This window comes from Scyliorhinus torazame, chromosome 2, assembly GCF_047496885.1.
Source record: "Scyliorhinus torazame isolate Kashiwa2021f chromosome 2, sScyTor2.1, whole genome shotgun sequence".
Taxonomy (NCBI): Eukaryota; Metazoa; Chordata; class Chondrichthyes; order Carcharhiniformes; family Scyliorhinidae; genus Scyliorhinus; species Scyliorhinus torazame.
Window position 1 is genome coordinate 112855797 of NC_092708.1, and position 27771 is coordinate 112883567.

At 48.1% G+C, this 27771-nt stretch overlaps 1 protein-coding gene across 1 annotated transcript in view; it reads left to right on the forward strand.

Moving 5' to 3' along the window:
* The window catches only part of LOC140406738 (rho guanine nucleotide exchange factor 25-like), a 166102-nt gene that overhangs the window by 92988 nt on the left and 45343 nt on the right, over nucleotides 1-27771 (forward strand). Inside the window, exons 9-10 of the mRNA XM_072494690.1 lie at nucleotides 14135-14185; nucleotides 26522-26599. Coding sequence (XP_072350791.1) covers nucleotides 14135-14185; nucleotides 26522-26599 — 129 coding nt within the window. The remainder of the gene's footprint in view (nucleotides 1-14134; nucleotides 14186-26521; nucleotides 26600-27771) is intronic.

The window sequence follows — 27771 nt, forward strand, 5'->3', positions numbered from 1 at the left end:
GATTCTATGTTTCTACCCCAGCAGGGTTTATCCTTTGCATACCCAGCATGATGACTCCCTTGCCCTCTGCTGAGTGAATACCAACGGTAGCAGGATGAGCCCCTTAAGTATGCATTCATTTACTGCTTAATTGGTGGAGGTGGTGGTGTGAGAATTCTGCCCACGAACCTTCCTGCCACATATTTAATCAGGGCAGAAGGGAGAGGTAGTGGGGTTCCCATCTGTCACCCTCCCACCCACTGAAATTCCCCTGCCACCAGCTCACCATGGGAGAAGATGTTAAATTCCACCCATAGTAACAGAATAGGCTATTCAGTCCCTTAAGCTATTTCATCTTTATTGCAGACTTTCAGCAGCACTGCTATTTAGGCTCCCAATGAGCATGGATGCAGCAGGGCAGCACAATTTCGATTCAACATCCTGAAGTATGCAAATTGCCTGACAGCGATTTCACATATTAATCCTGGAATTCTATATTAGAAGTTTACCAATATGGTGTCATGTGTGCTCCTGGCACATAAGGTACAGATGCACCCTCTCTGACAATTAGACATTTAAGCACCCATTTTATCTGTAAAAGGGCAGGAGTACCATCACCATGTTTCCATGTATTTATGTCTACATTTGAGAATGGAAACGTCCTTCCCTTTTGGCACTCCATGACACATTGTGCAGTCTGCTCATTTCAATGGATGTCAATGGGAAGAAATTTTAGATATACTGAATGTATATGCTTTCTAAGGATTACATAAATGTGCACTGTGTTTTGTTTCTTGGTAAAGCCAGGACCCTGATCATCAGGACACTTTTATTTTAAAGGAAACAATCATGCTTCTATAATGAGGTATGAACACTTTGTGATGAATGGTTACTGTGTTACTGTACCCTTATCATCATGTAAGGTGATGTCCCCTTTAAGACCGGGGCTTGGAACCCTGGGGGGCTCTGCTTCTGGCTCCGCCCACTTGGGAGCCGGATATAAGGGGCCGCCTTGTGGGCGACACCCAGTAAGCACCCGTCTCGGCACCAGGCTAGTTCTTAGCTTATTAAAGCCTTCTATACTGTTTACTCTCTAAACATCGTTATTGAAGGTACAACAATTTAATAAGCTAAACTACGTCAGGATGGACGCAGGCCTAAAACCAGAGAAGCTCAATCTGGAAGCACTGACACAGGAGTCAAAATACATTTTTAAATACTGGCTCCGATGTTTCGAGGCCTACCTGGACTCCTCAGAGACTCCCATCCTGGGCCACGCAAGCTGCGCCTACTCCATGCCTGGGTGAGTCACAGAGTCTCCGCCACACTCGAAAAGGCGACTACCTATAAAGAGGCGGTCGAGTTACTACGCAAGCGGTTTGTCAAACCCATCAGCGAGGTACATGCCTGGCATCTGCTCTCTACCTGCCGGCAGCGCTCGGGGGAATCGCTAGACGAATTTGAAGAAAAACTCACCGCCCTCGCCAGGGAGTGTGACCATCAGGATGTGACAGGGGAAACCCATATGAACCTGCACATCAGAGACGCTTTCGTGTCCGGCATCCGCTCGACCTACATCTGGCAGCGGCTACTCGAAAACGGGGCAAAAGACTCCCAGGACACGCTAATGCTCGCCTCCTAGCTGGATGTGGCCCGACATAATTTGGGCACGTACCCCGCGGACCCTGCGAGCCCCCCTCAGACTTCCTCAGACTCGGCAACATTATGGGCCAGCACCGCGTGGCGACCCACCCAGACTGGGGGCACACCGTGCTACTTCTGCGGGCAGGGCCAGCATCCACGCCCACGCTGCCCAGCCCGCTCCGCCATCTGCAGTGACTGCGGGTAAAAGGGGCATTTTGCGCGGGTCTGCCTGGCCAGGCCCAAGGGCCAGAAACACAAAGTCCAGCAGGCCCGAAAATCAGGCTCCCAGGCCTGCAGGCCTCACAATGCAGCTGCGCATCGCCCCGACACGCCCCCTTCTGACGCGTCATCCGCCTCGTGCGAATCATGGGGGTGGCCATCTTGTCGGCGCCCATCTTATCGACCCGACACGTGCGACCGACGGAGGCAGACATTTTACGAATCCGACTCTGCTGAGGACTCGGACTACCCGCAACTGGGAGCGATTACCCTCGACCAAACGCGGCCAAAACATCTGCAGAACTCGACGATGAAGGTCCAGGTCAACGGGCGCGACACTCCATGCCTTTTCGACTCCGGGAGCACGGAGAGCTTTATTCATCCTGAGACGGTAAGGCGCTGCTCCTTGCGCACCCATCCCGCGTCCCAAACCATAGCCGTCGGTACAAATCAAGGTGTACTGTATCATAGAACATAGAACATAGAACAATACAGCGCAGCACAGGCCCTTCGGCCCACGATGTTGCACCGAAACAAAAGCCATCTAACCTACACTATGCCATTATCATCCATATGTTTATCCAATAAACTTTTAAATGCCCTCAATGTTGGCGAGTTCACTACTGTAGCAGGTAGGGCATTCCACGGCCTCACTACTCTTTGCGTAAAGAAACTATCTCTGACCTCTGTCCTATATCTATTACCCCTCAGTTTAAAGTTATGTCCCCTCGTGCCAGCCATATCCATCCGCGGGAGAAGGCTCTCACTGTCCACCCTATCCAACCCCCTGATCATTTTGTATGCCTCTATTAAGTCTCCTCTTAACCTTCTTCTCTCCAACGAAAACAACCTCAAGTCCATCAGCCTTTCCTCATAAGATTTTCCCTCCATACCAGGCAACATCCTGGTAAATCTCCTCTGCACCCGCTCCAACGCCTCCACTTCCTTCCTATAATGCGGTGACCAGAACTGTACGCAATACTCCAAATGCGGCCGTACCAGAGTTCTGTACAGCTGCAACATGACCTCCCGACTCCGGAACTCAATCCCTCTACCAATAAAGGCCAACACTCCATAGGCCTTCTTCACAACCCTATCAACCTGGGTGGCAACTTTCAGGGATCTATGTACATGGACACCTAGATCCCTCTGCTCACCCACACTTTCAAGAACTTTACCATTAGCCAAATATTCCGCATTCCTGTTATTCCTTCCAAAGTGAATCACCTCACACTTCTCTACATTAAACTCCATTTGCCACCTCTCAGCCCAGCTCTGCAGCTTATCTATATCCCTCTGTAACCTGCTACATCCTTCCACACTATCGACAACACCACCGACTTTAGTATCGTCTGCAAATTTACTCACCCACCCTTCTGCGCCTTCCTCTAGGTCATTGATAAAAATGACAAACAGCAACGGCCCCAGAACAGATCCTTGTGGTACTCCACTTGTGACTGTACTCCATTCTGAACATTTCCCATCAACCACCACCCTCTGTCTTCTTTCAGCTAGCCAATTTCTGATCCACATCTCTAAATCACCCTCAATCCCCAGCCTCCGTATTTTTTGCAATAGCCTACCGTGGGGAACCTTATCAAACGCTTTGCTGAAATCCATATACACCACATCAACTGCTCTACCCTCGTCTACCTGTTCAGTCACCTTCTCAAAGAACTCAATAAGGTTTGTGAGGCATGACCTACCCTTCACAAAGCCATGCTGACTATCCCTGATCATATTATTCCTATCTAGATGATTATAAATCTTGTCTCTTATAATCCCCTCCAAGACTTTACCCACTACAGACGTGAGGCTCACCGGTCTATAGTTGCCGGGGTTGTCTCTGCTCCCCTTTTTGAACAAAGGGACCACATTTGCTGTCCTCCAGTCCTCTGGCACTATTCCTGTAGCCAATAATGACATAAAAATCAAAGCCAAAGGTCCAGCAATCTCTTCCCTGGCCTCCCAGAGAATCCTAGGATAAATCCCATCAGGTCCCGGGGACTTATCTATTTTCAGCCTGTCCAGAATTGCCAACACCTCTTCCCTACGTACCTCAATGCCATCTATTCTATTAGCCTGGGGCTCAGCATTCTCCTCCACAACATTATCTTTTTCCTGAGTGAATACTGACGAAAAATATTCATTTAGTATCTCGCCTATCTCTTCAGACTCCACACACAATTTCCCATCCCTGTCCTTGACTGGTCCTACTCTTTCCCTAGTCATTCGCTTATTCCTGACATACCTATAGAAAGCTTTTGGGTTTTCCTTGATCCTTCCTGCCAAATACTTCTCATGTCCCCTCCTTGCTCGTCTTAGCTCTCTCTTTAGATCCTTCCTCGCTACCTTGTAACTATCCATCGCCCCAACCGAAACTTCACACCTCATCTTCACATAGGCCTCCTTCTTCCTCTTAACAAGAGATTCCACTTCCTTGGTAAACCACGGTTCCCTCGCTCGACGCCTTCCTCCCTGTCTGACCGGTACATACTTATCAAGAACACGCAGTAGCTGATCCTTGAACAAGCCCCACTTATCCAGTGTGCCCAACACTTGCAGCCTACTTCTCCACCTTATCCCCCCCAAGTCACGTCTAATGGCATCATAATTGCCCTTCCCCCAGCTATAACTCTTGCCCTGCGGTGTATACTTATCCCTTTCCATCATTAACGTAAACGTCACCGAATTGTGGTCACTGTCCCCAAAGTGCTCTCCTACCTCCAAATCCAACACCTGGCCTGGTTCATTACCCAAAACCAAATCCAATGTGGCCTCACCTCTTGTTGGCCTGTCAACAAACTGTGTCAGGAAACCCTCCTGCACACACTGTACAAAAAACGACCCATCTATTGTACTCGAACTATATCTTTTCCAGTCAATATTTGGAAAGTTAAAGTCTCCCATAATAACTACCCTGTTACTTTCGCTCATATCCAGAATCATCTTCGCCATCCTTTCCTCTACATCCCTAGAACTATTAGGAGGCCTATAAAAAACTCCCAACAGGGTGACCTCTCCTTTCCTGTTTCTAACTTCAGCCCATACTACCTCGGAAGAAGAGTCCCCATCTAGCATCCTCTCCGCCACCGTAATACTGCTCTTGACTAGCAGCGCCACACCTCCCCCTCTTTTGCCTCCTTCTCTGAGCTTACTAAAACACCTAAACCCCGGAACCTGCAACATCCATTCCTGTCCCTGCTCTATCCATGTCTCCGAAATGGCCACAACATCGAAGTCCCAGGTACCAACCCATGCTGCCAGTTCCCCTACCTTGTTTCGTATACTCCTGGCATTGAAGTAGACACACTTCAAACCACCTACCTGAACACTGGCCCCCTCCTGCGACGCCAAATCTGTGCTCCTGACCTCTATACTCTCATTCTCCCTTACCCTAAAACTACAATCCAGGTTCCCATGCCCCTGCTGCATTAGTTTAAACCCCCCCAAAGAGCACTAACAAATCTCCCCCCCAGGATATTTGTGCCCCTCAGGTTCAGATGTAGACCATCCTGTCTGTAGAGGTCCCACCTTCCCCAGAAAGAGCCCCAGTTATCCAAAAATCTGAATCCCTCCCGCCTGCACCATCCCTGTAGCCACGTGTTTAAATGCTCTCTCTCCCTATTCCTCATTTCACTATCACGTGGCACGGGCAACAACCCAGAGATAACAACTCTGTTTGTTCTAGTTCTGAGCTTCCATCCTAGCTCCCTGAAAGCCTGCCTGACATCCTTGTCCCCTTTCCTACCTATGTCGTTAGTGCCAATGTGGACCACGACTTGGGGCTGCTCCCCCTCCCCCCTAAGGACCCGGAAAACACGATCCGAGACATCACGTACCCTTGCACGTGGGAGGCAACATACCAAACGCGAGTCTCTCACGCTCCCACAAAATCTCCTATCTGTGCCGCTGACTATAGAGTCCCCAATTACTAATGCTCTGCTCCTCTCCCCCCTTCTCTTCTGAGCAACAGGGACAGACTCCGTGCCAGAGGCCCGTACCCCATGGCTTATCCCTGGTAAGTCGTCCCCCCCACAAGTATCCAAAGCGGTATACTTGTTTCTCAGGGGAACGATCGCAGATCTCTCGATCCAGGGCGCCGAATACACCCGTTTCAAACTGTATATCCTCCCTCACCTCTGCGCCCTCCTGCTGCTTGGACTGGATTTCCAGTGCCCCCCCCTCACGGTATGCAACCTTGCGACACTGAAAGTCACACACCCCTCCCTATTCACGAACCTCACTGTAAGCCCGTCGCCACCAGGAGCCGGCGGTACCGTGCCCAAGACATGACTTTCATCAAGTCAGAGGTCCAGCGTTTACTGGGAGAGGGGGTCATCGAGGCTAGCAACAGCCCCTGGAGAGCACAAGTGGTGGTAGTACGGTCCGGGGAAAAGAAACAAATGGTCGTGGATTATAGCCAGACCATTAACCGCTTCACGCACCTCGATTCGTACCCCCTTCCTCGCAAAGCAGAAATGGTAAATCAGATCACCCAATACCGGGTATTTTCCACGGCCAATCTCAAATCCGCCTACCACCAGCTCCCCATCCGACCGAATGACCGCCCCTCTGCTGCCCTCGAAGCTCTTCCACTTCCTCAGTGTCCCCTTCGGTCTCCGTCTTCCAGAGGGCGATGGACCAAATGGTGGACCAGTACGGTTTGCGGGCTACATACCCGTACTTGGACAATGTCACCATCTGCGGCCATGACCAGCAGGATCATGATGCGAACCTCGAAAAGTTCCTCCAGACCACCCGAGCCCTCAACCTGACCTATAACGAGGAAAAATGCGTTTTCCAGACAACCCGACTAGCCATCCTCGGCTATGTCATGGGAAACAGGGACCTAGGTCCCGGCCCCGACCGCATGTGCCCCCTAAAGGAACTTCCCCTCCCCCGCAGCCTCAAGGCCCTCAAACGGTGGTTGGTGCTCTTATCCTATTACGCCCAGTGGGTTCCCAAATATGCGGACAAAGCCCGCCCACTCATAAAGACCACGATATTTCCCCTGTCGGCTGAGGCTCGATCGGCCTTCAACCGCATCAAGGCCGACATCATCAAGGCCACTATGCGCGCGGTGGCCGAAACTATCCCCTTCCAGGTAGAGAGTGATGTCTCAGACATCGCCCTGGCTGCTACCCTCAACCAGGCAGGCAGACCAGTAGCGTTCTTCTCCAGGACCCTCACCGCCTCCTAGATTCGGCACTCTGCAGTCGAGAAGGAGGCACAAGCTATTGTGGAGGCTGTGCGGCACTGGAGGCACTACCTAGCCAGTAGGAGGTTCACCCTCGTCACCGACCAACGGTCGGTAGCCTTTATGTTCGATAACGCACAACAGGGCAAAATAAAAATGATAAAATTTTGAGGTGGAGGATCGAACTCTCCACCTACACGTACGATATCAAGTATCGTCCAGGGGAGCTCAACGAGCCGCCAGATGCCCTGTCCCGTGGCACATGCGCCAACGCGCAGGAGGACCACCTGCAAGCCATCCGCAATGACCTCTGTCACCCGGGGGTTACCCAGCTCGTCCACTTTATCAAATCCCGCTACCTACCTTACTCAACCGAGGAGGTCAAGGCCATGACCAGGGCCTGCCAGATCAGCACGGAGTGCAAACCGCACTTCTACCGGCCAGACAAGGCTCGGCTTGTGAAGGCCTCGGGGCCCTTTGAGCGACTAAGCGTGGACTTCAAGGGCCCCCTCCCGTCCACAAACCGCAATGCCTATTTCCTCACCATTATCGACGAGCTCTCCCGCTTCCCATTCGCCATTCCCTGCCCCGACATGACCTCAGCCACCATGATAAAGGCACTGGACAACATCTTCACCCTGTTTGGTTTCCCCGCTTATATCCACAGCAACCGGGGTACATCATTCATGAGCAATGAACTGCGTCAGTATCTGCTCAGCAAAGGCATCGCCTCAAGCAGAACGACCAGTTATAACCCACGGGGAAACAGGCAGGTGGAGAGGGAGAACGCGACAGTTTGGAAAGCTGTCCCTCCGACCCGACGGTCGAGAAGTCTCCCAACTACCCGCTGGCAGGAGGTTCTACCCGACGCCCTACACTCCATTAGGTCGCTCCTCTGCACGGCCGCGAATGAGACCCCACACAACCGATTGTTTGTCTTCCCCAGGAAGTCCACCTCCGAGGTCTCGCTTCCACCTTGGCTGACGGCTCTGGGACCTGTTCTTCTCCGGAGGCATGCGAGGAGCCATAAAACGGACCCCCTGGTCGAGAAGGTCCGATTACTACACGCGAACCCCAGCTACGCCAATGCCGAGTACCCCGACGGCAGGCAAGATATGGTTTCCCCCCGGGATCTGGCACCTGCTGGTTCCCCCACTACAGACACCCCTTCCCCCGCAGCTCCCCTGCGGGACCCGGCACCCACAACAGCCCCCCCCCCCCCTCCGGGCCCAACCCCGTCGGTGGACACCGACCGCGCGGGCCTCCTAGCCCCCCCCCCCCTCTACACACCCTGCCGGTGCCGGCACCGCTACCCCCACACCCAGCTATTTCCCCTGCGCCTCGATCCCCTACCCCGACCCAGACCAAGACTCCGACCATCGTGCTCCCGGACATACCCTCAACTAAGACGTCCGTGTCCGCCGCACCACCGCCCGAGCTGAGGAGGTCGATGAGGACGATCAGGCCACCGAAACAAATGGACTAATGATGCCACTTCACCCCCGCTGGACATTTTTTTAAAAACAGGGGGTGAATGTGATGAACGGTTACTGTATTACTGTACCCTTATCATCATGTAAGGTTATGTCCCCTTTAAGATCGGGGCTTGGAACCCTGGGGGACTCCGCCCACCTGGGAGCCGTATGTAAGGGGCCGCTTTGTGGGCGGCACCCAGTAAGCGCCCATCTCGGCACCAGGCTAGTTCTTAGCTTATTAAAGCCTTCTTTACCATTTACTCTTTAAGCGTCGTTATTGAGGGTACAACACACTTCCCAGTCTGTTTTCAGATAGTGATTAATTGCAAGGTGGATGCTGTGTATTCATGTTTGTAGTTGGAACAAGATCACTTTTAGAGTCCGTAACCGCAGGACAAGCTAAGAAGTATACCAGAAATAAACCACTCCTGTCATAAGTTCTGAATGTGGTACTTTGTAGCAAGACCACGGGAGCAAACACAGAGTTGAAGCCATATGTTACCCGAAGACTTGAACTATCCTTACAGGGTGATTGTCTCCTCTGGAGAATGAGGGTCACCATTCTGCCAATGTTAAGGAAATGTGTCCTTAACCCAACTTCATGAAGGTAATTGTGGGATAGTAAGGATGAAGAACATGGCCAGAAGCTATTTTTGGTGGCCAGGACTTGATAGCGAAATTGAGGAGAAGGCAGGCATAAGTTTGGCTTGTACAAAGGTTCAAAACCTGCCTCCACTAGCGCCATTAATCAACACTCGAACACCTCAACAACAAGGACACCTACGTCAGACTGCTGTTAATCGACGACAGCTCCGCCTTCAACACCATTATCCCGACAAGACTAATAACCAAGCTCTGCAATCTTGGACTTGACTCCTCCCTGTGCAGCTGGATCCTCGACTTCCTCACCAACAGACCGTAATCTGTCAGGATAGGTAACAGCACCTCCTCCACAATAGTCCTCAACACCGGTGCCCCCCAAGGATGTGTGCTCAGTCCTCTACTGTACTCCCTATACACACATGACTATGTGGCAAGATTTAACTGCAACTCAATCTATAAGTTCGCAGATGATACAACTGTGGTGGGTCGTATCTAAAACAACAACGAATCAGACTGCAGGACGGAGATAAATCACTTGGTTGCATGCTGTACCGAAAATAACCTCTCTCTAAATGTTGGAAAGACCATGGAACTGATCATCGACTTCAGGAAGCATAGCACGACACACACTCCCTCCTGCATCAATGGGTCAGAAGTGGAGATGGTTGATAGCTTTAAGTTCCTGGGGATCACCATCACAAACAGTCTGTCCTGGTCCACTCACGTTGATGCAACAGTCAGGAAAGCCCAACAACATCTCTACTTCCTACGGAAGCTAAAGAAATTCGGCATATCTGCATCGACTCTCACAAACTTCTTCAAATGTGCGATAGAGAGCATCCTATCCGGCTGCATCACAGTTTGGTATGGCAACTGCTCAGTCCAAGATCGCAAGAAACTGCAGAGTGTGGTGAACTGAGCCCAGCACATCACACAAGCTTACCGCCCCCACGTTGATTCTGTATACACCTCCCGCTGCCTCAGGAAGGCAGACAGCATTATCAGAGACCACTCCCACCCAGGCATTGCCTTCTTCCAGACCCTTCCATCAGGCAGAAGGTACAGAAGTCTGAAGACCCGTACATCCAGACACAGGAACAGCTTATTCCCCACAGCTACAAGACTCCTCAACGACTCCCCCTCAGACTGATCAGTTCCCTGTTAGAACACTATTCACTACGCCCTATGCTGCTCTTACTCATGCATTTGCTATGTTTGGCCCCTTGTTCCACACTGTAACCAATCACTGTTTGTCGATGTACCATTTGTCAATGTACTCTGTTGATTATTCTTTTTGTCCACTATGTACATACTGTGTACGTACCCTCGGCCGCAGAAAAATACTTTTCACTGTACTTCGGTATGTGTGACGATAAAACAAATCAAATCAAATCAAATCATTACACCCATGGGGATGGCCAGAAGGGCCATGGCAAAGAGTTCATATAAATTATGCCAGGCCATTTGAAGGGTGAATGGTTTTCATTGTGGTAGACATGCACTTGAAATTGCCTGAAGTCGTCATTAGGAAGACTACATCCTTGGGGAGAACAATAAAAAGACTGGGTGAGGTTTTTGCAAGATTCAGTTACCCTGAACAACTTAGTAAGAAGTCTTACAACACCAGGTTAAAGTCCAACAGGTTTGTTTCAAACACTAGCTTTCGGAGCACAGCTCCTTCCTCAGGTGAGTGAAGAGGTATGTTCCAGAAACATATATATAGACAAATTCAAAGATGCAAGACAATGTTTAGAATGCGAGCATTTGCAGTTAATTAAGTCTTTACAGATCCAGAGATAGGGGTAACCCCAGGTTAAAGAGGTGTGAAATGTCTCAAGCCGGACAGTTGGTAGGATTTCGCAAGCCCAGGCCAGATGGTGGGGGATGAATGTAATGCGACATGAATCCAAGTTCCCAGTTGAGGCCGTACTCATGTGTGCGGAACTTGGCTATAAGTTTCTGCTCGGCGATTTTGCGTTGTCACGCGTCCTGAAGGCCGCCTTGGAGAACGCTTACCCGGAGTTCAGAGGCTGAATGCCCTTGACTGCTGAAGTGTTCCCCGACTGGAAGGGAACATTCCTGTCTGGCGATTGTCGCCCGATGTCCGTTCATCCGTTGTCGCAGCGTCTGCGTGATCTCGCCAATGTACCACGCTTCGGGACATCCTTTCCTGCAACGTATGAGGTAGACAACGTTGGCCGAGTCGCACGAGTATGTACCGCGTTCCTGGTGGGTGGTGTTCTCACGTGTAATGGTGGTAGCCATGTCGATCATCTGGCACATCTTGCAGAGATTGCCATGGTAGGGTTGTCTGGTGTTGTGGTCTGAAGGCTGGGTAGTTCGCTGCAAACAATGGTTTGTTTGAGTTTGCATGGTTGCTTGAAGGCAAGTAGTGGGGGTGTGGGGATGACCTTGGCAAGATGTTCATCTTCATCGATGACGTGTTGAAGGCTGTGAAGAAGATGACGTAGTTTCTCCGCTCCGGGGAAGTACTGGACAACGAAGGGTACTCAGTCGGTTGTGTCCCGTGTTTGTCTTCTGAGGAGGTCGGTGCTTTTTTTCCTGTGGCCGTTGGAACTGTCGATCGATGAGTCGAGCGGCATATCCCATTCGTAATGGACATCTACAGGAGCGTAACAGACATCTACAGACGCTGAAAGATGCCCTCGTACGAACGGGATATGGCGCTCGACTCATCGATCGACAGTTCCAACGCGCCACAGCAAAAAAACGCACCGACCTCCACAGACAAAAACATGGGACACAACCGACACAGTACCCTTCGTCGTCCACTACTTCCCCGGAGCGGAGAAAGTACAACATCTTTTTCGCAGCCTTCAACACGTCATCGATGAAGATGAACATCTTGCCAAGATCATCCCCACACCCCCACTACTTGCCTTCAAACAACCGCGCAACCTCAAACAAACCATTGTTTGCAGCAAACTACCCAGCCTTCAGAACAGCGACCATGACACCACACAACCCTGCCATAGCAATCTCTGCAAGACGTGCCAGATCATCAACATGGCACGTGAGAACATCACCCACCAGGTACGCAGTACATACTTGTGCGACTCAGCCAACGTTGGCTATCTCATACGCTGCAGGAAAGGATGTCCCGAAGCGTGGTACATTGGCGAGACCATGCAGACGCTGCGACAACGGATGAACGGACATCGCGCGACAATCGCCAGGCAGGAATGTTCCCTTCCAGTCGGGGAACACTTCAGCAGTCAAGGGCATTCAGCCTCTGATCTCCGGGTAAGCGTTCTCCAAGGCGGCCTTCAGGATGCGCGACAACGCAAAATCGCCGAACAGAAACTTATAGCCAAGTTCCACACACATGAGTACGGCCTCAACCGGGATCTTGGATTCTAGTAGCATTACATTCATCCCCCACCATCTGGCCTGGGCTTGCGAAATCCTATCAACTGTCCTGGCTTGAGACAATTCACATCTCTTTAACCTGGGGTTACCCCTATCTCTGGGTCTGTAAAGACTTAATTACCTGCAAATGCTCGCATTCTAAGCATTGCCTGGCATCTTTGAATTTGTCTATATATATGTTTCTGGAACATACCACTTCATTCACCTGAGGAAGGAGCAGTGCTCCGAAAGCTAATGATTCGAAACAAACCTGTTGGACTTTAACCTGGTGTTGTAAGACTTCTTACTGAAACAAACCTGTTGGACTTTAACCTGATGTTGTAAGACTTCTTACTGTGCTCACCCCAGTCCAACGCCAGCATCTCCACATCCTGAACAACTTGTTAACAACAATGGGTCACAGTTAATTTCACAAGGGTTCGCTAATTATCTAAAGGAGAATGGAATCCAAAACATCTGATCTGCTCCTTATCATCCTGCAACAAATGGGCTGGCTAAAAGGTTTGTTCAGACAGTGAAATGTTCATTGCAGGTAACTTGTGAGCAAGGATCATTGTCTAAATGAGTAAGCCAATTCCTGATGACATTCAGGAAAATAACACATTTGACAACCCAAAGCTGTCCCGCATTATTCTTGGTAAAACATCAGTTATGCAGCTTATAATTTGCTGAAACTGCTTCCGACAAGAGAAATTGTTGAGAGGAAGCTGCAAAGTCATGTTTGGCGACAAAGGTTAGGAGGTATTGGCAAGGAACTATACCACCAGTGAGAAGTGGATATATGCCATTGTCTTCACACAGACAGGGCCAGTTTCTTACACCATTTAAACACACAATGATGTAGTGTGAAGCTACATCTTAGCAACTAGAAAAAGTTTGCCAACCGATAGTCCGCAACTTGTGCCAAGTGAAGATCTGGACATTTCTGAGAACCTGACTAAAACAAAAACTGTGGAAGAGAGTACCTTAGTTGAGGACATTTCAACATCGCGTCAACCTCTGAATACTACGGTCGACTCTGGTTGAGACAACTACAGACAACGTCCAAACTAAACCAAAAACACCAAAGGTTGCAGTCAACACGAAAAAGCAGATTCCTGAGATCTGCTGACAACCCACAGAAATCAATGTCCTCCGAAATGTCTAACTTATTGACTGTTTTGTTTATTAATTGTTCATATTGTATATTTTGACTGTTTAGTTTGTATTGTGTTTCATTGCAGGAACCTCTAATGTAAAGTGGGAGAAAGTGTTGTGTATTTATATTTGTTCTTAGTTGGAACAAGGTCACTTTCAGAGTCTGATCACATGACATATGTATTCCATCATCGGTAATTTGCATGGGCAAATGAGCAGTCTATCCTAACAGCCTGGAGAGTAAACACCTTTCCAATAAAGCTTTTGTTTGTACCTTTGTGGTCTGCAAGCCTATCCTTTAAAAATACCACAGTAGATAGGAGTACCAAAACTCCACTTGCACAAGAGGAAGATAAAATATTTACTGTAAAGACAAACTTCTGCATGTGGTTCATCTGTTAAGTAGATCCATGATATTTTCACACTATAAAGTTATTTAAACAAAATGGTAAATATTCATAAATGAAATAAAATTTTATTGTTCCAGGACTTCCTTAAGTACAGTGAACAAGCTGGAATCGAATGTTCAGAGATTATGGTAAAACTTGTTTTCTTAGATTGACTATTGCTTATAGTACAAGTGTCATATTGCTGATCGTAAATTCTCTTTGCATATATTTAAGAAATTAAATGAACAGCTTAATACAATGGACTTAGTGCAAAAACTTATTAACTAAAATCTGAAAGAACAAAACTCAGACCTCAAGGTGGAGTAATCACTGTGTGTAATCACTGAGCCCTGATGGTCATAGTTTGTTGAAAGAGATGAGTCAGCAAACAGCAAAAGCTGATGTTTTTCAACACTTTTAAATTAACTAAATTGTTCATTCAGCCTGTGAAGAACATGTGGAAAGGAAGAGGCCATTCAGTCCGTCAAGCTTGTTCCACCATTCAATTAGATCGTGACTGATTATCTTAACTTGTTTTGTATATTTGCTCATGGGGTGTGAGCATCGCTGGATAGGCTAATGTTTATTGTGTATCCATAATTGCCATTCAGAAGGTGGTGATGAGCCATGGCCTTGACCTGCTGCAGTCCCTGTGTGCTCCCACAGTGCTGTTAGGGGTGGACGGAGTTTTAGAATGTTGACCCAATGACAGTGAAGGAATGGCAATATATTTCCAAATAAACATGGTGTATGACTTGGAAGTGGGAGCTTGCAAGTGCTGGTTTTCCCATGCGGCTGCTGTCCTTGATTGTCCGGGGGTAGACGTTGGGAGTGGGAAGCTGCTGTCGAAGGGACATTGGTAAGTTACTGCAGTGCATCTTGTAGGTGGCATACACTGGTGTTCCTGGGATGAAGTGGTGAATGTTGAAGATAGTTAATGGGGTGCCAATCAGACAGCTTCTTTGTCCTAGAAAGTTGAGCTTCTTGAGTGTTGGAGCAGCACTCATCCAGACAGAGCTGGTTTAGCTCAGTGGGATATATGGCTGATTTGTAATGCAGAACAAGGCTAGCAGCGCAGGTTCAATTCCCGTACCAGCTCTGGGTACCTGAACAGGCGCCAGAATGTGGCGACGAGGGGCTTTTCACAGTAACTTCATTGCAGTGTTAATGTAGGCCTACGGTGACAATAAAAGGTTATTGTTATTCTTAAGTAGAAAGCATTTTATTACACTCCTGATTGTACATTGCAGATGCTGGATAGGCTGTGGAGTGTCATGAGATGAGTTCTCTACAGAACACCCAACCTCTGACCTACTCTTATACTCCTCTTGTGGCTGGTCCAATTTAGGTTTCTGCTCAATGGGCACCCTTAGGATATTGAACGTGGACAATTCCGCATTGGGGATGCTGTTGAATGTCAAAGGGAGATGTTTTGATTCTCTCTTGTTGGAGATGGTCATTGCCTGGCACTTTTGCAACACAAATAAAATTTGCCACTGATTAGCTCAAACTTAAATGCTGCCCAGATCTGGTAGCATGCAGGGACAGACTGCTTCATTATCTGAGGAGTTGGAAATGGTACTGAAAACTCTGCAATCATCAGCGAGTATCTCCACTTCTGACATTATGATGGAGGAAAGGTCATTGAAGATTGGACCTAGTATACTGTCCTGAAAAACCATTGCAGTGATACCTGGGCTGAGATGTTTGCCTTTCAATACCACAGATATCTTCTCTTGTGCTAGGTATGGCTCCAGCCAGTGGAGAGCTTGCCCCAGATTCACACTGATTTCAATTTTTCTATAGTTCCTTAATGCCATAAGGTTAAATGCTGCATTGGTATCACTCACTCACTCACTCCTCCCTTCTGGAATTCAACCCTTTGCCTGTCTGGGGACCAAGACTATAATGAGGTCTGGAGCCAAATGGCCCTAGTGAAGCCCAAACTGAACATTGAGGCCCAGATTGTTGCTGAGTAAGTGAGTGCTGCTTGATAGCACCGTTCCTCACTTTGCTGACGCTGTGAATTGGCTGGAAAAATGGCATCTGCGATGCTGGAGACCTCAGGAGGAGGACAAGGTGACTCGGCATTGTCTGGCTGAAGATAATTTCAAATGCTTTAGCCTTGTCTTTTGAACTAATGTGCTATACTCCAAAATCATTTAGAATGGGGAAGTTTGTGGAGCCTCTTCCTCTCGTTAGTTGCTTAATTGTCCGCTATTCACAACTGGATGTGACAGGACTGCAAGGTTTTGATCTGATTGATTGGTTGCGGGACCATTTGGGTCTGACATTGTTTAGCATGTCGGTAGTTGTGGATTGTAGCTTCCCCAGGTTGATAGCTAATTTTTAGGCATGTCTGAGGCTTCCCTTGGCACACTCTCCTACACTGCTCATTGAACCAGGATTGGTAATGGTCAAGTGAGGAATGTGCCAGACCGTGAGGGTACAAATTGTGATGGCCACTGTCCCTCATGGATGTAGGTGGAAAAGAACATACCCCAATGCTGGTGATGTAGGAGCCTGGGGAACTGGTTGTAAGATATGATTCTATGAGTATAGCTATTCCAGGTTTAATTAAATTAATTCAATTTTCCCGGCTGCTATGGTGGGATTTGAACTTCTATCGCCGGAGATTTGTCCATGCTTCTGGATTACCAGTTCATAGCATACCACAATGTTACCAATTTCCATTGCACCTTGACTCTATGGGCGAGATTCTCCGCCGGTGTGAGTCTCCATTTTGCCGGTGCCTGGGGGTTCCCTACGGCGTGGGGCTGCCCCACAATGGGAAACCCCATTGACCGGCCGGCGTAACGGAGAATCCTGCCGGCGGGTCGGGGCAGAAATGTGGCATGACGGGGCGGAGAATCCTGCCCCATATCTCTTACTGCCTTTCCCTGAGAAAAATCTATTGCTCTGTTTTAAAATGTTAATTTCACCTAGTTGCAACAGTTTTGGGGAAGAAGTAAGTTCCAGGTTTCTACGCCTCTTTTCTTGAGAAACTGCTTTATTTTTGCATTCCTAAATTCCCAGCTCTAATTTTAAGTTTGTGCCCCATTGTTCTGGATTTCCTCGCTGGAGCAAATGGCGAGCAGTCACTGTAACACCTTTATTCAAGAAGGAAAGGAAGGGTAAACTGGGTAATTCTAATTCCCTCCATTTGATGTCAGTTATGCACAAATTCTTCGGACAGAATCAGCCCAGAAATTGTCAAAATCCAATTTCGGCGGGGAAAGTGGCTTGTGACTTGCCAACACCAATGCCGGATTTTTCTGCTGTATTATACAGCACCTTCTTTTTAAAAACATGCACTTAGATATCACCTTTCTTTTGGAGGCACATCTGGAAAGCAGCCGAGGGGTCCTTGAGCCAGGTCATGGACTCTAGGCCTGAGAAGAGCACAGACGAGGATTCCACAGCCCCCAACCTTGTCACCATTAACGTGCTCACCCACACCCACAGATACACACCTCGGTCGAATTAGTCCTGTAGGAGCCTCGATGTCACAATCTGGTGATCACATTGCACTGTCTGGTCCACACAGGCAGAGGCAGGGACATCCCAGGCTTCTGGTACTGAGAGGAGTGCGGGAGGCCAGGAATCTGCTGAGTCCCAGTCTGAACTCAGTCATGCCTCAGTTGCTGGAGCTGTAAAGACAATTTTTAGAACATCAGGAAAGGATGGCTGGTGCACTCCTCAGATTACAAGGCACAATGGGGGAGTTGTCCACCTTCAGGTGATAGTGCTGATGTGCCAACACACCCCGAGGCCAACACTGGTAGGGTGGTGGCCACTGTGGTGATGTTGACCCAGGACATTGGTCCTGCACTGCCTGTGGGAGTCACACTCCATCACTGAGGCACTTTCTGGCATCTATCAGTGTCAATACAACAGGGGAGTGGGACATCTCAAACTCATTCCAGCTGCTCTGGAATTCCACGTGGGCAATTTTATGTCCCTCCACCAGCCAGGGGCCTCAGACAACCATAGAGAGGAGGAACAGAAGATGCACAGCCCAGGACCATCTACCTAGATGACCCCAGGAACATCCGGCCCATCTTAATCCGCTCTTACTGTGATCCCATTAACTCCACTTCCGCAGCTGAGGAGGGTAGTACTGCCACACATCAGGACCTCAAAAACAGGCTGGAGCCTGTCATAATATATGATGGTGCAGAGACACACACTGACTGACACACTGCAGCCAATCACCAGTTAGGGCACGGTCACTATAAAGACAGAGGGCACTAGTTTTCCCTCTCATTAGGGATGCAGCCTCTGAGACAGACAGAGCCCGCAGTCAGTAGCACAAACATCCACCATGTGCTAGCAGTATAGGCTGGTCAGGTTAGGCATAGGTCTTCAGTCAATCTAACATAGTGTCGACCCACAGTGCAAGTATGTTTAACAGCTCTTAGTTAAATAAAATAGAATTGTACTATTACAAGTGTTGGTAGCCTGTCTATGTTACTGCTAAGGTAAACGCAGTCTCCACAGATCCAGAGTACCGAACACATCAGGGCCCTTCAGGCTTCGACCCTCCAGAGGATGCCAGCCAAGGTCATCACAGAAAACGTAGTGTAGCACTAAGCAGGCCACCTCCACCTCCGCTGTGGATGTCAGGGATGCACCAAGATGTAGTGACAAGGTTAAAAGGTCAAGAAGTGGTAGCTGCACTACATGGGCATGGATGATAGGTCACTTGTACGTTATGTTGACCAATGTAAATACACTCCCAAGAATGTCTCCTTGTTTATGGCAACTTTTTATGATGAGCAGTGTTTTTGACAATGAGATGTAAAACCTTGGTTCCTGCACGAAATTAATGCAAGTATCGTAGTCTAGGGCCTCCCTCCTGTGTATTGTATAACATTCTGAGCACAGTGAATGTCCAGCTTCAAAGCCACTCTCAAGATCAGTGATGCCTGCACCTCGATGTGGCTTGTGTTTGCTGCAAGAATCGTGTATCCAGGAGTCACAGAGTTCCTTGATGTTCTGCATCTCAGCACCTCAGAGGCAGGGATCTGAGAGTTGCTGAGGATGTATAAGTCATGGACACTCCCGGGTTACTTTGTACAAACCTGCATGACCCATTTGTAATGGTCATATGAGCTGGACACTGAGAGATTGGAAGCCTTTGAAATTCACATACTGGACTGCTTGTTGCCAGGGAGACTTAAGGGCCATGGAGTGCAGTCAATGGCACCCTGCAACCTGATATCACTGCAGATCCCAACTTTCTTGCTTCCGGGCTCACCAGATCTCTGTCAAAGTTGACAAAATTGTGTGCCTGGGTAAAAATGGAATCCCTGACCTCCTGGTTACATTTTTGGTGGAGGCTTGCAAGATCCTGCAACAATCCCCAGTGGAGCTACAGAAGGAGGCACTGCCATAGAAATTGAGCGCAGCAGGCACTTTCACTGGCACTGGCAGTGGATGCCCTTTGAGTCCCTGTGGCATAAAATCCTGCAGATGGTGGTATATGTGTGTGACCAATTCCATTGACATACGCAGCCATTGGCGACGCTCGTTCTCGCTTATCTGCAGATCCTTGGTCTATTGATGCGCCTACAAAGGACGGCTCTCTGGGGTTCAACCTCTGCGTGTGGAGGAGGCCCTGCCGGCCCTTTGTCTTTAGGGTTTTGCTCCAGTATTTGGCAAGTCAAGCACCGCTTCTCAATTCTTCTCCGCCTTCTCTCCTGCCTATAAGTAATGACACAAACAGCAAGATCACCAAACTCTATCTTCCTGAGGGTTTCCACACTGCAGTATCAAAGAGAGAGAGATGCAACAGTCACCATTTGTCTGCTAAGGACCTCTTTTGGACAAGTCATCACCTCTCAAAGTCCTCTTATGCGGAGAGTCCTGGGCACCACATGGATGCCCAGTGTTCAGTGCTCATGATGGCTGGCCAAAATCCCCCACCACTGCCCCACATCACATGATCGAATGGCAACAGCTTCGGCCACTCAACTACATCCTGAGCTCTCATTTCAGGCGTAAGCCTGCAATCCAAGGCCTTACTCTTTGCTTGGACCATGGGGGGACTTGTCAATATCTATTTAAACATAAAGCAAGGGATTAGGAGCATACCGCCTGGTCAGTGTTCAATGGTCACCTTTCTAAGGGGATGATCAATATTTTTTTTAGAAATTTAGAGTACCCAATTCATGTTTTCCAATTAAGGGGCAATTTAGCGTGGCCATTCCATCTACTCTGCGCATCTTTGGTTTGTGGGCGCGAAACCCACAAGGCACGGGAAGAATGTGCAAACTCCACACAGACTGTGACCCACAGCCGGGATCGAATCTGGGACCTCAGCGCCGTGAGGCAGCCGTGCTACCCACTGCGCCACCATGCCACCCAGGGATGCTCAATCTTGCTCAGTCACCCAATGGTTCTGCAGCACCATAACACTCATTGGGCTGGAAGTCTACATGCAAAGGGTTATATATGGAGCAGCAATCATTGGCACTCTCTGGAATTAGTCCTGCTTGAGTGAGCACAATTGTGTGGCTGGCCTAACTCTAATAATGTCAATTGAGCTCAAGCTGAACAATCTCAGCTGCGAAAGAGTGCTCATCTTTAACATGTTTTTGCATTTGCCTCTACGTTTCCTTCACCCCCTTCCTACAAACCCCTCCCTCACCGCCATATATTAGTGTGCAATCTTCAGTCTGTGCTGTCACACCACCCCTCCCCCTTGCTCTGTTGCCCTTGCCCCAAGATTCCTTTCCCTCCAACAGTGTTGCCCACGCCCTGGCACCACAAAGCAGCCACAAAGAAGCTGCTGTGGAGACTTGCCTGTAACCACCCCCCAACCCCCCAAATCCACGGAGCCACTTACTTGCATTGGGATCTCGCAGGCGCTGCGCTAGGTTGCGTGCACTCACCTCCCAATTCCCCTCAAAGTCCAGATCACCAGGTGCACATCTTTTAAAGGAAGTTGTAAATCACATTGTTCAAAAGTCAGGCCAATGTGGGATTTAAATTTGATGTGGCTGGGGGTGATTCTGGTGTGTGGCCACGATAATGAGATGCAAATGTATGAAAATTTAGCATCTGATGTTCAACAGTGGGAAAGGTGACCTGCCATTGATCGGGGGTGGGGACAATCACTTCCTGAATTTTAGTCACCTGGAAACGCAACTATGCCCTTTTTTTAAAAAAAACATTTTATAATAATATAAGAATCTTTATTGTCACTAGTAAGCTTACATTAACAATGAAGTTACTGTGAAAATCTCCTAGTCACCACACTCCAGCGCCTGTTCGGGTACACAGAGGGAGAATTCAGAATGTCTAATTCACCTAACGAGCACGTCTTTTGGGACTTGTGGGAGGAAACCGGAGCACCCGGAGGAAACCCACGCAGACATGGGGAGAACGTGCAGACTCCACACAGACAGTGACCCTCGGATGGTGATGTCTAGCATGAGGGAACATAGCTTTAAATTGAGGGGAGATAGATATAAGACAGATGTCAGAGGTAGGTTCTTTAGTCAGAGGGTAGTAAGGGCATGGAATGCCCTGCCTGCAACAGTAGCGGACTCGCCAACACTAAGGGCATTCAAATGGTCATTGGATAGATATATGGGCGATAAGGGAATAGTGTAGATAGGCTTTAGAGTGATTTCACAGGTCGGCGGAACATCGAGGGCCAAAGGGCCTGTACTGCGCTGTAATGTTCTATGTTCTATGGTCTAAGCCGGGAATTGAACCTGGTGCACTGGCGCTGTGTAGCAACAGTGCTAACCACTGTGCTACCGTGCTCCCCATGACAGGTATCTGCAGGTGAGGGACTTTATGAGGAAGGAGGTACCTTTGTTTCCGACACTGCCACCCCCGGTGCTGCAGGACAAACTTCTGTCTGAGGACGAAATAGGAGAGGGCAAGGTCTCAGATATATATGTGGAGCTGGCGAAGAGACCTGTGGAGGAGGTTAGGTGTAAGTGGGAGGAGGAGCTGGGGAGGGCAGGGGCGCTGGGGGCTGGAATATGGAGTGAGGCTTTGTGGAGGGTTAATACAACCTCGTCATGTGGAAGATTAAGTCTCATTTGGTTTAAAGTGGTACACAGGGCCCACATGACGGTGTCCAGGATTACTTGGTCCTTTTCAGGGGTGGCGGATAGGTGTGGCCAATATTTCATAGCATTTCATAGAACTTACACTGCAGAAGGAGGCCATTCGGCCCATCGAGTCTGCACCGGCCCTTACAAAGAGCACCCCACTCATGCCCACGTATCTACCCAAACCCCGTAACCCAGTAACCCCCACTTAACCTTTTTGGACATTAAGGGCCAATTTAGCATGGCCAATCCACCTAACCCGCACATCTTTGGACTGTGGGAGGAAACCGGAGCACCCGGAGGAAACCCACACAGACACAGGGAGAACATGCAGACTCCGCACAGACAGTGACCTAAGCCGTGAATCGAACCTGGGACCCTGGAGCTGTGAAGCAACTGTGCTAACCACTATGCTGCCCCCCACGGGTTGGGGGGCTGGCGAACCATGTCCATATATGTTGGGCATGTCTGAGATATAGGGACTTTTGGATGGGCTTTGCAGTTATGGGGTGGGATTCTCCGTTGCCCGACTCCAGAATCGCGTTCGGCGATCGGGCGGAGAATGGGCTCCGACACCAAATTTGGGGCCAGCACCGGTTTGACGCCGGTCAGCCATGCTCCACCCCCTCTGAAATTGAGACATCGTGACGCACGCTGCACGCTGTTGCAACGGCAAGTTAGATTGTCCTGCATGATGCAAGGGATTGGGTGCTGTATAAGGAAAGTTTAAGACTATTTTTAAAAAAAATTTAGAGTACCGAATTCATTTTTCCAATTAAGGGGCAATTTAGCGTGACCAATCCACCTAGCCTGCACATCTTTTGGGTTGTGGGGGCGAAACCCACGCAAACACGGGGAGAATGTGCAAACTCTACACCGACAGTGATCCAGAGCCGGGATCGAACCTGGGACCTTGGCGCCGTGAGGCAGCAGGGCTAACCCACTGAGCCACCGTGCTGCCCTAATGTTTAAGAGTATTTCCATTGGCTCAATTAATTGATTTAATTGAGATTTTTACCAAGTATGAAGAAATTTCACAGGTGAAATTGAGAAAGATTTCCTTCTCTGTAAGTCAGGCCATCATTTTAAATCAAGGTGTGAAGAGAGATGTTAAAAGAGTTGTTGAAGAATTGGTTACTTTGCCACAGAGACCACTGCATCTTTTAACAAAAAATGGATTAAGTATTTGAACCTGAAGAAGATGTCACAGGTTTCTGGGAAATACACAGGGTTAGCATTGTATTACTCTAGCTAAGAGCTGACACTGACACAATGGGCCAATAGTCTCCCGCTGTGCTGTAACATTTTATGGTTCTGAAAGCAGCCATGATTTGTTGGTAATGGATTGGCCATTTAATTGGATAGATTCAAACAAATTAATTAAAATAAATAAATGGGTATTTTCCATAAAATCTATGAATTAAATTGAATAGAGAATTCCAGCCAGCATTCCTTAATTAAATATAAATAGGAAATGGAACAAGGTTGCACTAAAACTATAATTAAACTAAATTGGCAAATTAAAAAATTATTATTTAAATAAGGTCAGTAAACCAAATCACGGCTGTCGTTAATCAAATAATAATGATGGGTCATTTATGGGCAGTGGACTGCAAATACGCAATGAAGAATGAAGATAAATGGGTGTAAAAATACATTTTTTTAGAAATGGAGCTGTAGGGGATGGGCTGAAGAGGCCATGGCCGAGATGAAAATGCAAGGATTGTCAAGTGAAAGGCAGAACTGGAAAGGATAATAAAGCTGGCCAGCTGCCCTGTGGCAAATAGCCGCAACTGAAGAAAAAATTCAAATGACTAATTTTGGGCAAAAAAGTGCAGTAATGGAGGGCCAGGAATGAATGGCAAGAACACCGGCAACAAAGAGGGTGAGAGAACATCAAGAATAGCAGTGCCCTGAAGGCTACGCCAGTGGGGCAGAAGAGCAGGGCGGGAAACTAGAAATTTAAAAAAACATGAAAGCAAATAAATGCAATAAAAGGACTTCAATATATTGCTGACCTGTGAGAACGGTAGGCAAACCCATGCACTGCACCACCTGTAGTGAGAGAACCAAATAATAGGCATTTCATCATTTTGCCTTAAAAATAATATATATACACCACCCCATCTGTTATTAAACATCACAAAGCATGATGTGGAAAATAGATATGCCAAGAATTTTACTTTATACATTTCTGTCACATTAATTGTACTAGGATATGTCAAAACAGATTTACTTCTACCACTATCCTTGGCAGTATGGCTACTGCAATGGTCTGTGACATAAAGTTGTAGGTGCCACAACTTTGGTAGCAAAACAAAGTCAGCCTGTTTAATTCTCACCATTTAGGATCATTGATCTTTTGTTCCTATCCAATGTAAGTTCAAACTTATCCAGAAATCCACTGACTGTATCCTAACATCGAAATCTTGCCAATCCGTAACTCTGCTGTCAACAACCTGCAGTGGAACATGTTGATTCCAAAATCTTTGTCCTTCTTTGTAAATGTCTTCATGGTCTCTACCTCTACAACTTCCTAATTTGCATTTTCCAGGCTTTCAACGCTGGCTTACCGCATGTTTTCCCTTCGATAGATGTTAAGAAAGTAATCTAAAACAAAACTGGTGCAGTGAAGTTTCTTTCCTCAAATTGCTTCTTATTTCATTGAAATTTAGTAAAATTGATTAAGTTAATCCAATGACTGTATATTTTTCTTCTTGGGTTGCATACATATGGTAAAGCTGCATTTGCCTCACCATCAAAAGCAGAGGTCCAACTATCACATTCCTACACTAGGCAATTTTGCTCCAAAGCCTCAAAAAACTTTTTTAAAATTATTCATTGGATGTGGGCGTCACTGGACCAGCATTTGTTGCCCATCCGAAATTGCCCTTGAACTGAGAGGCTTGCTCGGCTATTTCAGAGGGCAGTTAAGAGTCAACCACATTACTTTGGGTGTGGAGTCAATGTAGGTCAGACCTGGTGAGGACAGCAGATTTCCTTCCCAAAAGGGCATGAGTGAGCCGGATATGTTTTTACAACAATTGACAATGGCTTCATGGTGATCGTTAGCCTTTTTGATTCCAGATATTTATTGAATTCAAGTGTCACGATCTGTCATGGTGGGATTTGAACCCAGCTCCCTAGAGAATTACCCTGGGACATCTGGATTACTAGTCCAATGACAATACCACTATTCCATCACCTCCCCAACCTACCTTATCAAAACCTCCTTCAGGCATTCCTTCTAATTCAGGGGCGAAATTCTCCGGAAACGGCGCGATGTCCGCCGACTGGCGCCCAAAACAGCGCAAATCAGTCCGGCATCGCGCCGCCCCAAAGGTGCGGAATGCTCCGCACCTTTGGGGGGCCGAGCCCCAACCTTATGGGGTAGGCCGGCGGCGGACGAATTTCCGCCATGCCAGCTGGCGGAAAAGGCCTTTGGTGCCACGCCAGCTGGCGCGGAAATGACATCTCCGGGCGGCGCATGCGCGGGAGCGTTAGTGGCCGCTGACGGCATTCCCGCGCATGCGCAGTGGAGGGAGTCTCTTCCGCCTCCGCGATGGCGGAAGGAAAAGAGTGCCCCCACGGCACAGGCCCGCCCGCAGATCGGTGAGCCCCGATCGCGGGCCAGGCCACCGTGGGGGCACCCCCCGGGGCCAGATTGCCCCGCGCCCCCCCCCCAGGACCCGGAGCCCGCCCGCGCCGCCTTGTCCCGCCGGTAAGGTAGATGGTTTAATGCGGGACAGGCATTTTAGCGACGGGACTTCGGTCCATCCGGGCCGGAGAATCGCAGGGGGGTGCCCGCCAACTGGCACGGCGCGATTCCCGCCCCCGCCGAATATCCGGTGGTGGAGAATTTGGCAACCGGCGGGGGCGGGATTCACGTCAGCCCCCGGCGATTCTCCGCACCGTCGGGGGTCGGTGAATCTCGCCCCAGCTCTCAATTGTTGCTTGGTGTTCATTCTTTGTGATACACCTGGAGATATTTAACTATATTAAAGGCACTCTACTACCGGATATTGTTGAAGGTTTAGCTGCCACATAACACTAACTAACGAAACAATTGTTCATTGAAATCATCAATTATTAACTACAGTTTCAATTAAAGCAATTGACAGATTGATAAACTGGTATTTGGGAAGTATGATAAAACAATTGCTATTCTATGGTACTGCCATTTTACATTTTGGTTTAGTGGAATATATGCGTTCAACTTCATTGTTTTTCAACATTAAATAACATCCTAAAATTATAATTTTGCCATTTTTGGGAATGTGTGAAAAGACACAAACATGTGGAATAGAAAGTAAATCTGTTGGATGGATTTCAAACTACCATGATGAAAATGCTATCACTGCAAAAACTGACATCGCCAGAAACTATTATAATTGACTGGTGTTTTGTTGACAGAAAGCAGTTGATGTGATGTACCATGTACCAAAGCGTTGCAATGATCTGATGAATTTGGGAAGACTCGAGGGTTTCAAGGTAAGGCTTTTACCCTTTGCTTCTCCTTGTATTATTGTTTCACTGGTACATAATTATACCAGAACCTTGTATCCAAAAGGTGCAAAGGGTCCAGATTGCACTATCATATCTCAGTCCATCTTTCATCCTCAAGTAGAGGATGAGAGGAATGTTGCATTGCATCATATGGGGGGAGGGGATCTGTAATGGAACCTTGATATAATAGTTAATTTGAAAAGGAGTGCCTTACTGTGTTCAAGCTCTATAAAACTGCTTTGGGCTGATAATTATAAGGGTGAATATTTTCCAAAATAAAGATCTTAAGCAGGATTTTGATAGAATACACTCTCAAATGGTTGCTCTGTACATTTCCGGCTTCTCTCTGAAGTATCGGTGCTTGTTAGGTTCTGGGATGAAGATCTAAATCTAAGACCTGAATTTTAGCAAAGTTACAAATGCTCTGTGCCTTAGCCAAAATGGTGTGAAAGACTGCAATTCAGATCTGTCCCAGGACCCAGCACCCACCATTTTCACTAGTGGGAATGGGGAAGTGGGCCATTTTCACATATCCATGGTTCACTGGGTAGCTTTGCATTTCAAATTAAGCTGCCTTCAAACGGAAACAGTTTTAAAACATATAAATGTTTTTTATTGGGTTTTATAAGGGCACACGCAAACATACCAAAAAAAAAGTAATAATAAAAAATAAATAAAAAATAAAATAAAGTAACTGGTCAGGTATTATGCACCAGCTCAACAGCAGCAACTCTGTACAATTGGCAATATTATTTACAACACATAAGAAGGCATCTGTTGGGGGGGGCGGGGGGGGACTGGGGAGGTAGATATATATTTGGGTGCCAGAGAAACAATTACAGAGGGCAATACTCGAATGGGTCTGGTGTTGGTGTTGTCACTTGCTTCTCCCGGATGGGTTTCGCTGCCGTTGTCGTCTCGCGCTCACCTCCGCTTCAGCCGTTCGTCCCGTCTTTCGCCTGGATTCTCCTTGCTCTCTGTTCCTGTAGATGGCAAGTTTGTTCTCATTTCTCATGCCCTCCTTCCGGCTATCATTTCCCTGCCTCCTCCCCCACCTCTCGGTTCGCCTCTATTGTTCCCTGTCTCTTCACTCTTCTCGCCTCTCCCCCCCCCTCCCCCCGCCCTCTCCTGTGGTTCGCCTTTCTTTCCTCTTAGGT